Here is a 14,410-nt window from a genome sequence, read left to right as displayed (position 1 = left end):
TTACATTTCCATTTAGATTTTCCTTTGACATTAACAGGAACTTCAACATGTGTTAATGAAAATGTTCTCAATTAAGAATGTCATAGAAGATTCAGTTGAAGTCATTAACAGTCTAATTTTTCATCATGAATGCAACTTTGAAGAAGGCATAAATAATTTGCGAAAAACTATAATAATAATACATTTAAAAAGTATTCATTTTTCACAAAAATACTAACAACATAGTGCTGGAGATAAATATATCTAAGCATAGTTTCTGCTTATATTATTTTGTAATGTTCAGAAAGTCAAAGGGTTTAAAAATTACCCTTTGATTTGCAGAGAAAAGTCATAATTATTTTATTTGGAAATAATTTTATTTAAAAATAATTTTGGGGTAGAACTATTTTACATGTTTGCCCAGTTAATGAAACTAATTAACCAGTCAATGACTAAATATTTCACACATACAATTTTAACTGCTTTTTACTACATCTTTGGCTCAAAAATGCCATGGTTTGGAAGATAAATTATATGGTCTCCATACATAAGCAGAATATGGTAAGACATTGTAAAACATTTTTAAACTCATAACTTATCTCAAGGAAATAATACTTAAGGGAAAAAAAAGACCTGAAAAGATTTCTTTGGAGACAGTTGGCGTTTACTGCCTACACTGTTACCAACTCCTCTTACTATGGGATAGCAGCTGACGTACTCTACCAAAATTTCAACTTGACTCAGTTAGTGAAATGACCTACAAGAGACACACTCAGAGATATTACCATTCTTTGTAATTTAGGTAACATGAATTTTTTTGTTTCACTCTCACAAAAGGAGTCTTTAGGTGTCTAATGTGGCTTGGAGTTACCATTGCCTAGAGACATTTTGAAGAGGGACCGACATACTGATGGTGAACTCTCTTTCCCAGGAAACAGAAAACTGTAGAAGGGTTCAAAGATGAGATGGGAATGGTTTAAATATATTTTCATTGCTTAAGTATTTAATCAATAGTTAAGACATTAGGGGTTTAAACAAAGATTTCATTTTACATCTTTAAATCCATTTGAGAAGGAACAAAATATTTTTATTCTTCTTAAAAGGAGATTTGTCTATAATGACATGTTACCTGAGGACATAAGTTAGATATAATTATGCAAATTTGTTCAAAATGTCTGCTATTTCTAAAAATGTTTTAGTACTTAAGAACAAAATATATCTTATCATGGTGAAAAACCTATCAAATGGTATCCATATTTTCTTATATGATGGAATATTGAACAGAATAATAATTTTAACTGTTAACCAAATAGATTAGACTTATCACTGAAGAAAGTGCAGAGAACAGAACCTCTAAAATTGCATTTTTTAGGAATGAATTAAATAGTTCAAATTTAATTTTAAAAATAAGACAAAATTAAAATTTTGGATGGATGTGTACAGTGTATATATATATATATATATATATATATATATATATATATATGCATTTTTACCTGAAAATGGCTCATCACGTTCATAAATGAAATTATTTGCAGTAATATTGCTGCAATTCCCATGGAAACAGATAAGTGGTTGACACTGGCCAATTATTTCTGAACAATTTATGCCTATAAAAATGAGAATTAATTTTTCAAATAAATTAAAGTATCTGCATTATACATAAGTAGTTAATTATGGTACCAGCTTTCCCCAAATTATTTAATAATGAATATCTAAATTTTGACAAAATATAATTATAATTAAGGAATAGTACTCCACGATGATGTATATAAATTGAAACAAAAACTAATTTCAATAAATTTGATCCCAGTTTTCCATCTTCTGACCCAGACTATAATATTTAAATATTTTTCTGGTTGTTGATATTTGAGCTTTAATTTGATGATAATTTGAATTTGCTAATCATGTTTTGACAGTAAATGATATAAATACATGTAAGTACTAGTTCTTCAACATAACAATGGTAGCATTGAGGTGGCAATTTTACAAAGTGACACATTAATATGTATATTGTGTCTTAGCTCTTTCACTTAGTCAAGGTAATGATTCAAAAGAGGAAAATGCAAAAGATTTACACCACCTGAGGAGGAATTAGAGCATAAGGTTTTAGTCAAGCAAGAGGAATCAGCTCTAGAAATCTGCTGTGCAACATTGCACCTACTGTCAGCAATAACACAATGTAGATTAAAAATTTAGTAAGAGGGCAGATCTCATATTAAGTGCTCTTTTCACAGTAAAATAAAATAAAATAAGATAAATTAAAAGTATAATGTTCAGTGAGTCATGTCCTATTTTAATCTTAGTATAATAGGCAAATTGTGTGCCCCCTCCAAATTCCTACATTGAAATCCTAACTCCCAGGACCTCATATTGTAGCTGTATTTGAAGACAGGGTCTCTAGAAAGGTAATAAAGACTATGTGAGGTGATTGGGGTGGGTCCTGACCAAATATGGCTGAAGAGAAGGAAATCCGGGCACACGGGCACTTTCAGAAGGAAGATGATATAAAAACAAGGGGAACAGATGGCTACCTACCACCCAAGAAGAGAAGCCTCAAAAGAAACCAACTCCATCGATACCTAGATCTCAAATGTTTAGCCTCTAGAGTTCTGAGAAAAGAATTCCTCTTGGTGAAACCACTCACACTGTGGTGCCTTGTTATGGCATTATGAGCAAATGAATATAGTGAATGCGCTCAGAGTCCCTGGCAATCCTACATATCCTACAATCCTATCATCTGTGATTTAAAGTTCAAGTAATTATTGATGATTAAAGACGCATAATATTTATGCTCATATTTTAAAAAATAGTAAGTTATATTAGGTACTTTCATGTTTAAAATTTAATGATTTATATATTATATGTACATATAAATATATATTTATATAAAAATAAAAATTAATATTTTAAATTTCATATGGTTGTGTTTCTAATAAACAAATAAACATTGGGTGAGATGCAAACCATTCTACACAGTTACAATAAAGCCAATGAAATAATATTCCATGACATATGGTTACATATATGCCAAGTTATATTCTGATAGATGACAGAAATTTTCCAGCCAAAAATTCTTGAAAATTCTTTGGACAGGTTAAACTGTATGCTTTAGGAGCTCTTAATTAAATTGCTTTTCTGTTTGCCCCAAATTAGCAACAAGAGTGCTTTTAACACTTTTTTGCTGACCTGTCTTAATTCTAGTTATTTGATAGACTCCAGGATCAGTCAGGGTAACTGAAATCCTTTATCACAAATGCCAGCCGAGTTCAATGAGAATTTGATCCCAGTTATAGAGGATGTTTGATGGATATGGCTGGGATTAACTTCAGGAATGGCCTTGGTACTTCCCTACTGTAGAGCCTGAAATTACTCTTTGAAAGATAGGCTTAGGTGAATTTTAGAGCTCACAATGGTTTACTGAGGTATTCCATTCCATTTTATCATACAACCTCCTCAAATTTGACTCCCATGGAGTCTTGCCAACCACATGAAAGAAAAATCTTTTCAAAGCTCCCTTTGAAGACTGTCTCCCAAAATTACAGTTACATCCCTTAACCTGATCGGCTCCAGTCGTATCTGCTGCTCACACTTTTTCCTCTGTCTTGACCGAAATACATTACCAATCTGTTCTTCGTCTTCCCAGCTATCACTGTAAACCATGTCAATATTTCCCTGGTAGGTCATCTTTGTCTTACCCGTTATTATTGTAACTCTCCATGCCAGACCTCTGGAAATCCCATTAAAAGAAACCCTTTCCTAAGCTCCCAAACATCAAATATTCCCTACATTTCTCAGTGCTTCTCCTCATTTCCTTCTGATGACCCAAATTCTCTAGTACACTTTCAGATATAAACAGTTTATTTTCCCTTAAATCTTCACTTCAGCCTCAGGTCATATCATTTACATTCTTTATAGGTTGCCTTTATTCTGGCTTCATCTACTCATCAAATAGCTTCCTTTTATAACCTTTCCTTACCATTGCCCCTTATTTACTTTATTATAACCAGTTAGTAATTATATCATGCTCTTTATTTCCTTGTCACTATTATCTATCAATCACTTTACAGGTGCCACACCACCATCTATTAAAAACATTATTCTCAGCTCACGATGATATTTTCTTCTCTAACTATCCCATGCCATGTCGTGCCTCCTTCCAACTACAGAATTCTTTATCTTCCTTCACCAAGATCAACATTTCATTTCCACATCATCACCCAAAATTGTTTAACCCAAATGTTTAACCTTGGGAATTTCAATCAATGACTAATATTATTCTGATAATCTTATTTCTATATATATATGAGACATTAAGAATAGATTAGGGAAAAGTTTTGAAAATAGGTATTTCAAGATAAACTGTATTTTTAAAAAACACCCTTTAAATAAGCAAAAAAGCTTTTTTTCAGAGAATGCTTGATAGGCTTTTTGCATGTCCAGAATCTAAACTTAGCTCATTCTTTAAAAAAAAAATCTACATATTAAAAAAAAATGGAGCTTGTGTTTTTCTGCAAGAAACAGTTTACAAATTTCGTTTATGTTCCTATTTTAAGAATTATGTTATTTTTTAAAAATAATCTTACCTGCAAATGGTGGGTGACAGATACATTCATATCCTTGCTTATTCCATTTTCCTCTTTTATTAATGCAACTGCCATTATTTTCACATGGTTTATAAGAACATGCATCAAGTTCCTGGCAGTATTTTCCAGAAAAAGGAGGCTGGCAATGGCAGCTGTATGTCTTGCTCCAAACTTCACTAAGACATTTACCACGCCCAGAGCAAAACTGTGAACTCTGAGATTCCTGGCAAACCTGCTCTTTCACCGTCACATTGAGTCGTAGTCCCAGCTGACAAAGTGATGGGCCACTGGCTATTACTGTGATAAAATAATGTGTCCCAACACTCAGCCACTGCGAATTAACAGTATGCATTCCTTTTAGTTTGCAACCAAAAAGTAACTGATCTTCACTTGTGGTATTTTGAAGACAGTTAATGAACGATACTTCAGAAACATTCATCAAATTTATTTCTGGAGATGGAAGAGATGGTTCAGAAGATACTACAAGGATGTCTCCTAATTGAATTTGCAGAGGACAAATCTGGGGAACAGCTCGGTTGCCTGAAGTGTTCATTTTTGTATTTACATCCCCAAACCAGCAGTCTCCATACAAGTCCATACAGATGTTTTCTGTTAGTGTCCAATTCACCACATATGATGAGGGTTGTGGATGCCATTCTTCCACCCGTTGCCACTTACATGTTGTTTCTCCATGTGTACATGTGCTGTGAAGAACCACCAGGCTCAGAAGCATAACTGATTTGTTAGTCATTTTGGGCAGTTGTATTTTACAGTCTATCACGAAACTGTCATAAAGAATTACTGCAAAATGGGCTTTCAGTATTGCTGGAAATTTCTAAGCAGAGATTTTGTTCATGGATTCCTGGGAACTGTTTTTTTTTTATTCGCGAAGTGCAAGTGGATTTGATGACGATAGATTTTGATCAAGAAAAAGTAGAGTTCAGCTGTTTTAAATATCCCTTTAAACAGGAAAACATGTTATTAGTGAAGTTTTTCCTCAATTATTTAATGATACAGAAAATTGTTAGCTGTTTTCTGCAAAGACTATGTGACCAGTAGCTAAGCACCTTCTTTGTAAAAGACGGCCAGGAAAAATGTAATCAGGATATGTTGCATTTTATCCTACCATGTATAATGACCTGCTCCTGAAAAGTTTTGGTGTCATTACATAATTAAACCATTAACTTGCAGGAGACTTTTGTATGTGCTCTTTACATCAAGCTTCAACATAACTGAAATGCAGCAACAGCCAAGAGTTTTCTTTTATGGATGGTTTTAATATTATTCAGATGTAAGTATTCCTCTCTGATTAGTTTTAGAAAAACACCTTAAAAACACCATCCATAAAACAAGAATTAAAATGATTTGAATATAATGTTCATACAAACATAAGCCTTCATGTGCCTGCTGGTGACAAATCATGTTCACTTAATCCTGGAAGTGGGACCTCCCACATATGTAAAAGACTCATAGAACATTCTGTTGCATGAATGAATAAATTTAGAATGAGTCTTCACCTAACTTCTGCAGGAATGGTGGGAGGGGTGGTAGGCAAAGAGGGAAAAGGAAGTATAAAATAGAATAATAAAAGGATGATTAATAGAAGTAGTATGGTAGTGACTTTCTTTTTTCGTCACTCACTACTGGTGTGAAAGGGGGACCAGTGATGTTGGAAGGCATCACCCCTCCCAGAGGCAAGAAATCGAACAGGGATTTTGACATTTAATATACTGACCCAACTAAAAATATAGTAACTACCACTCATTAAGGGTATTCTCTGTGCAAATCACTCATCTACTTGATTAACAAATAATATGGAGGTGAGAATATTACATATACTAAAGAAATTAATGTAGTAGTATTGAATTAAAAAGGCAGGGTATAGGACTGAATGAGACTATGCAAGCATATACAAATCAGTCAATAAATGGTAGCTTTTGATTTGTTATTGTCCAATTTCATTCAGCAAATAAGTTGGCATATTTTAGATTAAAATCCAAGTTTGTCACATTCAAAGTCCCAGCATTTTCTATTACATCTTAATGATCAAATACTGTTAAAATAAATGACTTTATGCTGATATATAATTTGTTAATTAACTTGTTAATTCAGGTCAAATATTTATGGTCTAATTTCTTAATGGCTGTTCTAGATCCTACAGAAATTAAGTCTGAGTTGTAAATCACTTCTTTGAAAATTAAGTTGTGGATATTATAAATCTGTAAAATATAAATTTGTATAAGTAATATGTTACCTAATACACATATGGAAAAGGTAAAATTGTAATTTTCTTAAGAACTGAAAGTTATGGATGATCATGTTCATTTCAAATATGCTAATTCCCAAAAACATAAACTTCTAGATTTAAATTAATAATCCTGTTAAAGTTTAAAGAATACTTTGAGCAAATATATTTCATCCTGATCTATGTGCAGTATGCTGGGTATCAAGAATTCATCAATGACCAAGTTAAATAAGATATCAATGTAAAGAACTGAGAACTTAATGAAGGACACAAAATTATTAAGTAAACAAAATCTTCAAGCTATTAAAAGAATAGCCTAGAGCACTATGGAACATGAAGCAGGGGCATTTAATAGGAAACAAAGATAAGCTTGGACAACAAAATAGCATCTGGGAAAACTGCCAAAGGTGGATGATTCCAGGAGAAAAAAAAAATGTATGTAAAACTTTTAAGATGGTTGTAACACTGGACACCTTTGAAAGAGTAAGAAGAGTTGAGCTAAGTGCAGAGGGAAAATAAATTATGATAAAATATAAGCTCTTGATTTAGAATGAGATTATATCAGGAAGGGGCAGGCATTGTCAGTTAAGAAGCTCACATTTTATCCGAGGGCAATGCAGAGCCTCTTGAGATTTTTACACAGGGGGGTTACCAGGAGCACATTTTATTTCAATGGCAGTGGTTCAGTTGCAGGGCGGGAAATGTATTTGATGGGTGTCATTGGTCGAGTTGAGACATTTGTGGAGGAGTCAGTAGCGCTAATGCAGTGAAATGGCCTGATTCATAGAAGGGGCAGTAACACTGTAACAACACTAGTGGAGTCCAGAAGTACTGAAATTGTAAAATTACAAGGTTTTGAAGCCTATTGACCTAAGGAGAGAGAAAGAAACCCGGGAGACCAGGTATAGAAACAAGAAGGGAAGGAAGAATGGGGTGTCAGAATCACTCCATTTACTGAAATGGAAGTGTACCTAGGTGATTGTCATGTAGAACTATTCAGACATCAATAGTAGATAAAAAAAATATATGTACAGGAGAGAAGGCTGAGCTGGAATTCTAAGTTTGATCAAGTTAATCACATATTTTTACAATTCAATATGTATGTAAAGTTTTTAGAATATTTTTTTTTAATGGGAAAGACTAGACCTTGTTTTAATCATGAAAAGGACACATAGGGAATGATAGAGCAGAATGGAAGAAGGTAAGTGGCGATGAATACACTGCAGAGCAGAAGGGAAGTAGCGATATTATTGCACACTAATGAGGTTGTGACTGGTGGCAGAAAGTTGAAGAATTTATCTTCTGGCATTTTCTTTCTTCTCTATGAAACGGGAGGTGATTGAGGGAGAAGATGAGTTTGGAAGAAAGAGAAAGACAGACAAGATTTGAAATAAACAGTGAGAAAAATGTGAGAGAATGTTAAGTAAAAATAGAGGCATTACTAGACTATACTGAAATACTTTTGTAGCTGTTAATCACAATTTATAGTAGTATCAACCTGTACAGGTGCATTCCTTTCCCAGTAGCCAAATTGAAAAAGATAACAAAAAAGATTAAGTAGCAAATGGGTTTAACAAACATAGTCACCCACTTATTTCACCATGGAAATGCTAGGGACCAAATTTCATTTACACTGAGGCAGAATTGGGTCTGTGTGACATTTTTAGACTAACTGCAGATGTGAGCTCGCATTACCGCATGGCTAATCCCATGCTTCTCATAATTCTCTGGGTCCCTAATTATTGTGCATTTATATTTTCTAAGAGAAAGTGACTTGATGCATTACATTTCCATCACAAGAAAATTTAAATAAATAAAAATAGAAGCTAAAAAAAAAACACACCCAAAAAACCTCTATGCTATGAGGTCAATGTATACATCTATATATGCTGAATAAAAAATGCTTTGGATTTCATCAGGGAAGAGATTAATATAAACATCACATATGGATACATTTAAATAAGGAGCTGCAATTTGGACTCAAAAGGCAAGTGTAATGGTATGTGACTCAGTTCTTCAAATCCTGTCCTAAGTAGCAAGCCAAATGAGATTCTGCTCACTTCTAAATACACACATAATGTTCATAGTGTGTTTAACAGCTGAAATCAGGAATCCTGTTGTTTCCAAGTGATATTGCCATCTTAAACATTTTTAAGCCAAGAAGTCTAGAAATCCAGGGGCTATCATGGATCCATTCACAGCACTGTACATAATTACAACCATAATATTACTTAACAGTGATTCTACCAGGATCAAATTTCACAGGAATAACTATTCAGGAATTTCAAATGATGTGAGATGTATCATTTTTATATTCGCATAGTAGTTAAGTTACTCTCATCAATGAAGGCCAAGTTATATTCGATACTTAACTAAAACATATATAATATTTCCTCCAGTCACATATACAAATCATCTTAAACAACGTCTTTTAAAATATAAATAAATTTGAATAAATAAATTTTATAGAAACAAAGAATGATTTGAATATGATATGCCTATTATAGTGTTTGAGTTATAATAGACAGCCCATAAAAGATAACCAAGTGAGAATTAGTGATAATGTATGTGAATCATTTGCATTGTTCTCAATACGTAATATCATGAACTAGGGAAGCTTTTAATGAGTTTGCAGTTGATTCCATACACCAGTCATTTTTTTCATTTCTCACTCCATTATGACGTATTAGTGTGATAGTAGTTTTTTTTATAAAGCACTTGTTAAAATATAAACAAAAATGAAAAATAAGAAATGTAGGAGATAAAATGACCAGATATAAAAATGATAATGTTTTGTGCCTGACATCTAGAAAGGGCATAATACATTTTGGACACTATAGGTTGGATTGAAATGGTGTTGTTGGAAGGAAAATGTGTTTTAGAAATGCCAATATAGATACCAATGGCATGGAGGATGAAAATTCTAGCAGGGAGTCCAGAAAATGGGCAAAATGGTAAATTTTCCAATTAAAGCTGAGATAGAAACAATGGAGAAGAAGGAGCCGGTTCAGGAAGAATATTCAAAACGTGGTTCCCAGCAGGACCTACCTGAGATGAAACAAAAGGGTTTCGGTGAAAGATGAGATAAAATGCTGAAGAACAATGTTCAAGAGATGAAAGAAGGTGAAAGAAGATATTTCAAAATAACTGTATTTTGTTAAGGAAAACATAGAAGGAAGATGTTTCCAGAATTTTTAGAGTTAGAACTTAAATTATGCAGTGTGTTTACTAAATTTGATGATTATAATGTAGTTTAATTGATGAAACAGGAGTGGTAAGATGGGTTTATAAGAATTAAGAGAAAACTCCAATGCAGAAGATTCCTTGAAAACAAATTGTCTATGAAAGAAAGTGAGTGAATAAAGTCAGCAAAGTACAATTAAAATCTCATTAGATATTGGTTCCTGCAAAAAGTTTTAACTGAAAACTCTAGGTTAAGTACCCCTCCCATGTGTCTTCACATTATGAAATGCCTTTATAACAGGAAATAATAAACAAAAATATGCCTTTATTCTATTCCTTGAAAATCATTTTACTTCTCTCCTTCACCTTTATAGCATTATAAACTAAACAAAGTCAAGAATAGGCGGTGTATAGGGAATGTGTAGGGATCTGTGAATTTAGGAGGTGGAATGAGGCACAAAATAGTGTGTCACAAGGATGTGCTAAATAATGAAGTGTGTTTGGGATTAGGTTTAGGGATGGAACAAGGTCAGAACTCTTTGTTCTGTTCATTCTTTTACTTAAAATTGCATAATTTTATGATACTATTTTATCATACTGAAATGGCCAGGAATTAAATGTGGTCTGTTATTATTTTAAAACGATTTTCCTTTTTATTCCAAGTGTTCAATTAATAGGCTTAAACATTTTAATTGCTATTATTAAAGAATACATATATTATGAGAAATAGTTTCTTTTCCATGAATTAAAATGGGTTTTCTGTAAGTCACCTAGACTAAAAAATAATTTGCAATAGTATTACCATAACTATGTGTGTCTCTCTGTGTGTATAGCTTTCAATATAATCCAAATAATCTGAAACATAATCACATCACTATTCCATTCCCATTTTATAGATTATTGAAATGAGAATTTAAATGAGTACATCAAGGTTTTATTATTTACCTCTTTCAAGTTCACATGTCCTATTTATTGGCTGAGATCATATATTTTTCTAGAAGGTTTCACAGTTACTTTTTAAAAGTCACATTTAAGAAAATAATCTAAATTATACTTGCCATAATCTAGTTAGTATGTACCTCAGTTCAAAGTGGTAATGGGAATGGAAAGAAAAATCAGTGTGTCATCAAGCAAGCAAAGAATTAATGAAGCTTGGTAAACTAACTGAATATGCCATACACAGGAGTCACCATTTTAAGGGCTATCATTTTAATCATTTTAACTATTTATTTTAACTCATTTAAAATAACTACTTTAACTATCATTTTAACTATTATGGATTTTATATTAACTTCTATTTCTTGTGTTAAAATTTTATTAAAACATTTCATTTCATATATGAAACTGTGAAGAGGCATACATTATTGTTGATAGTACAGACACATTCCAAGGAATCAGAAATCATTTAATAATACTCTAATATTTTAAAATATTATCTCAGGAAGATTGTCATTATCCACATATTGAAAATATTAATGTTAAACAGAAAATGATGATCTTGCTAGCAACATACCTTGGCCAATGTGATTATTTGCTTTTAGAAAACAGAAATGATTTTATAAAATAAAAACTTGGATAAATTATGCCTTATTTTTTATTTCCTTTATCTTATTTAATTCAGAATATTATCTTATAGATTCTCAATCTCTTTTTTCCAAATTAGGTGAAATTTTGTCTATAATGTTTTCATTTCCATAAATGTTATTTCTTAAAATAGTGAACTGTCATTGAAATTTACATAGCTAAGATACAGAAAAAGCCAGAGTCTGTATGTGATGTAAACAGCCAAAAATGTTTTGAGAGTTAAACTATTTTCCCTTTTCAGGTACCAGTCTTTGTTTTCTAAAATTTATTCCTTGGTAATATTAAGTGTCATAGAAGTGGTATACTGTCTTATCTTTTGGTTCTGCCCAAGATATAATTATCCCTTGCTGAGTTCTTAAATAAATTATTTTTAAATCTTGTGTAATCTGCTGGAGGTCCACATGCTTTGAGGATCTGAATGTCAGGAATAGTAAGCAACTAGAGGCTGTAGTGGTCAGTGTCACCGGCCCAGATGGGGCCCTTCCTTTAGTTATCAGATCTTGACTGGAAAATGGCAAACTAAAGAAAATCCCATCTGCAACATTTCTACCTTACATGTTAAAATAAAACTTCTAAATTATGGTTTTGAAAATCAAAACAGGTCCACTGATTTTGGTATGTTCACTCAAATGAAAACAGTGGTTCTATTCACAATGTAATTTATGTGAAAAGAAAATGAAAAATGCTATCATAGAGTTAAATTCAAGATGATTCATTCCTTAAATGTTTTAAGGAAATTAAAGGGAGGGTAAACTCAATCAAGAAAGGGGAAAGTTCGGAGCCATTACAAAACTGCTGGAAAAAGAAGAAATTAACTGAAAAGATATCATGAAAGGGAAAAGGAAACAAAACACACAGACATAGCAAAGATAAAATGATATAAACAGCAGACTGTCATGTGACCCTAACATATGCAAGACAAAGAACCCTCTATAAAATTGATAAAAATGCAGAATAAATGATTTCTCTTGGACATTTTTGAATTTATTCTTATTATAATTTAATTTTATTACTAAAGTTAAAAAATAGAACAAATCATTAAAATGATATTTTTTGAAGAACTTATGAAGTGAAAGCAGTCCTCCACTATGAAAATAATGATTTGTTTTGTACACCTCCTTATAGAATGTACATTCAATTCTTCAGTCTATTTTTCAAATTATATATATATATATATATACACACACACTTTTTAGAGTTGTTATTTTAGAAAAGTTTTATATATAGAATTATAACAATGCAGCGTTCTTGTATATATCACATTACCCAGTTTCCCCTACTTTTCACATCTCACATTAGTATGATAGATTTGTCACGACTAATGAGGCAACATTAATTTTATCTAGTAATAGTAAGTCCATACTTTATTCAGATTTCCTTAGTTTTTAACCTTATGATTTTTTTCTTTTGCTATGATTTTAATTGTGATTGTGCTGAAACTTTTGGTCAATCAGGGAAGAAATGACATCTCTATATTGAAGCTAGCAAATAGTATATGTAGACTATCTCTCCATTTACTTGTTTAATTTTTTAAATAAATGTTAATAATTTTCTTCATCTAGGTTTGTAAATATTTTCAAAATTATTTTTTTCTGTGCTATTATAAATGTTTTATCCTTCATTTAAACATTAATTGTTCATTGCTGTTACATAGGAACACAATTTACTTTTGTATTTAACTTATACCTAGAACTCTGCTATCAACACTCATTAGTTTCAAGAGATTTTTTTTAAGAGGGGTAGAAACAATTTTAATTCTTCTTTGTTAATCTGCATACCTTTTATTTGCTTTTCTTGTCTTATTGCAATAACTAGGAATTTCAGTGCATACTGAATAGGAGTGGTGAGAGAACATTCTTATCTTGTTTGTGATCTTAGAAGGAAGTATCTCATTTCTCACCCTAAAGTATGATATTAATTGTAGGTTTTTGTAGACATTATCAAATTGAGGATTTTCCTCTGTATTCCTATCTTTTTGAGAGTTTTTATCATGATTACCTGTTGAATTTTGTCATGCTTTTACTATGTCCATTGATGTGATCGTATGATTTTTCTAATACATAACTCATTGTGGTTGAATTTAATTATTAATAATCTTGGGTATCTTTTCAATGTTTATTTTTTCCATTTTCACATGTTCTTTATTGAAGCATCTTTTAAAATATTTTGCTACTCTGAATAGGGCTGTGTGTTTCCTTCTTATTGAATTTTGAGGGTGCTTTACATTTTGGAGATACAAATCCTCAGCTAGATGTATGACGTATGAATATTCTCTCTCAGTCTGTAGCTTAAACTTTCATTTTCTTGAGTATCTTTTACAAAGGAGATATTAATTTGATGAGGCTTAATGAACCAATTTTTTCTCCAAGATTTTGAACTAAACATAAAACCCCTGCAAATGTGTTGAAATACAGAATTAATGCATTTTCTGTTTGTTTATTTCCTGTCTGCAGATTTCAATCTTGGACATTGGCAACCTAGACTGCCTTCTATCCAGATGGAGGCCCAACTATCAGTGGCATTCTGCTTGTTCCTTTCATTTCGCTTCTCTGTTGAATCCTTGCTTTCTGGATCACACATATTATTTCTCAATATGATACCCCATTTTGGTGGAGAACATTTCCCAATAGGTCTCTTAGTAGTGGTAAATGGGAGACTCATTTTTAAAACCACAGATATCAGAAAAAATACCATTAGATTAACATATTTTTTATTGAAGTATAATGGACATATAATAATATATGATGGACATATAATAATATACTAGATTCACACTTTTGATCAATATTTTTTGAGTGTAGAAGACAGGACTGAAGATAATTTTCCTGTATGA

At 31.9% G+C, this 14,410-nt stretch overlaps 1 protein-coding gene across 1 annotated transcript in view; it reads right to left on the bottom strand.

Moving 5' to 3' along the window:
* Positions 1-5,316, bottom strand: part of EYS (eyes shut homolog) — a 1,412,275-nt gene extending 1,406,959 nt beyond the window's left edge. The window contains 2 exon segments of the mRNA XM_057494276.1: positions 1,476-1,589; positions 4,566-5,316. Of these exon segments, the coding sequence (XP_057350259.1) occupies positions 1,476-1,589; positions 4,566-5,316 (865 nt within the window).
* Positions 5,317-14,410: the final 9,094 nt, after the last annotated feature.

Source organism: Manis pentadactyla, chromosome 16, assembly GCF_030020395.1.
Source record: "Manis pentadactyla isolate mManPen7 chromosome 16, mManPen7.hap1, whole genome shotgun sequence".
Lineage (NCBI taxonomy): Eukaryota > Metazoa > Chordata > Mammalia > Pholidota > Manidae > Manis > Manis pentadactyla.
Note: the sequence above shows the minus strand (reverse complement) of the source record. Positions and strands in the feature narration are given on the sequence as shown.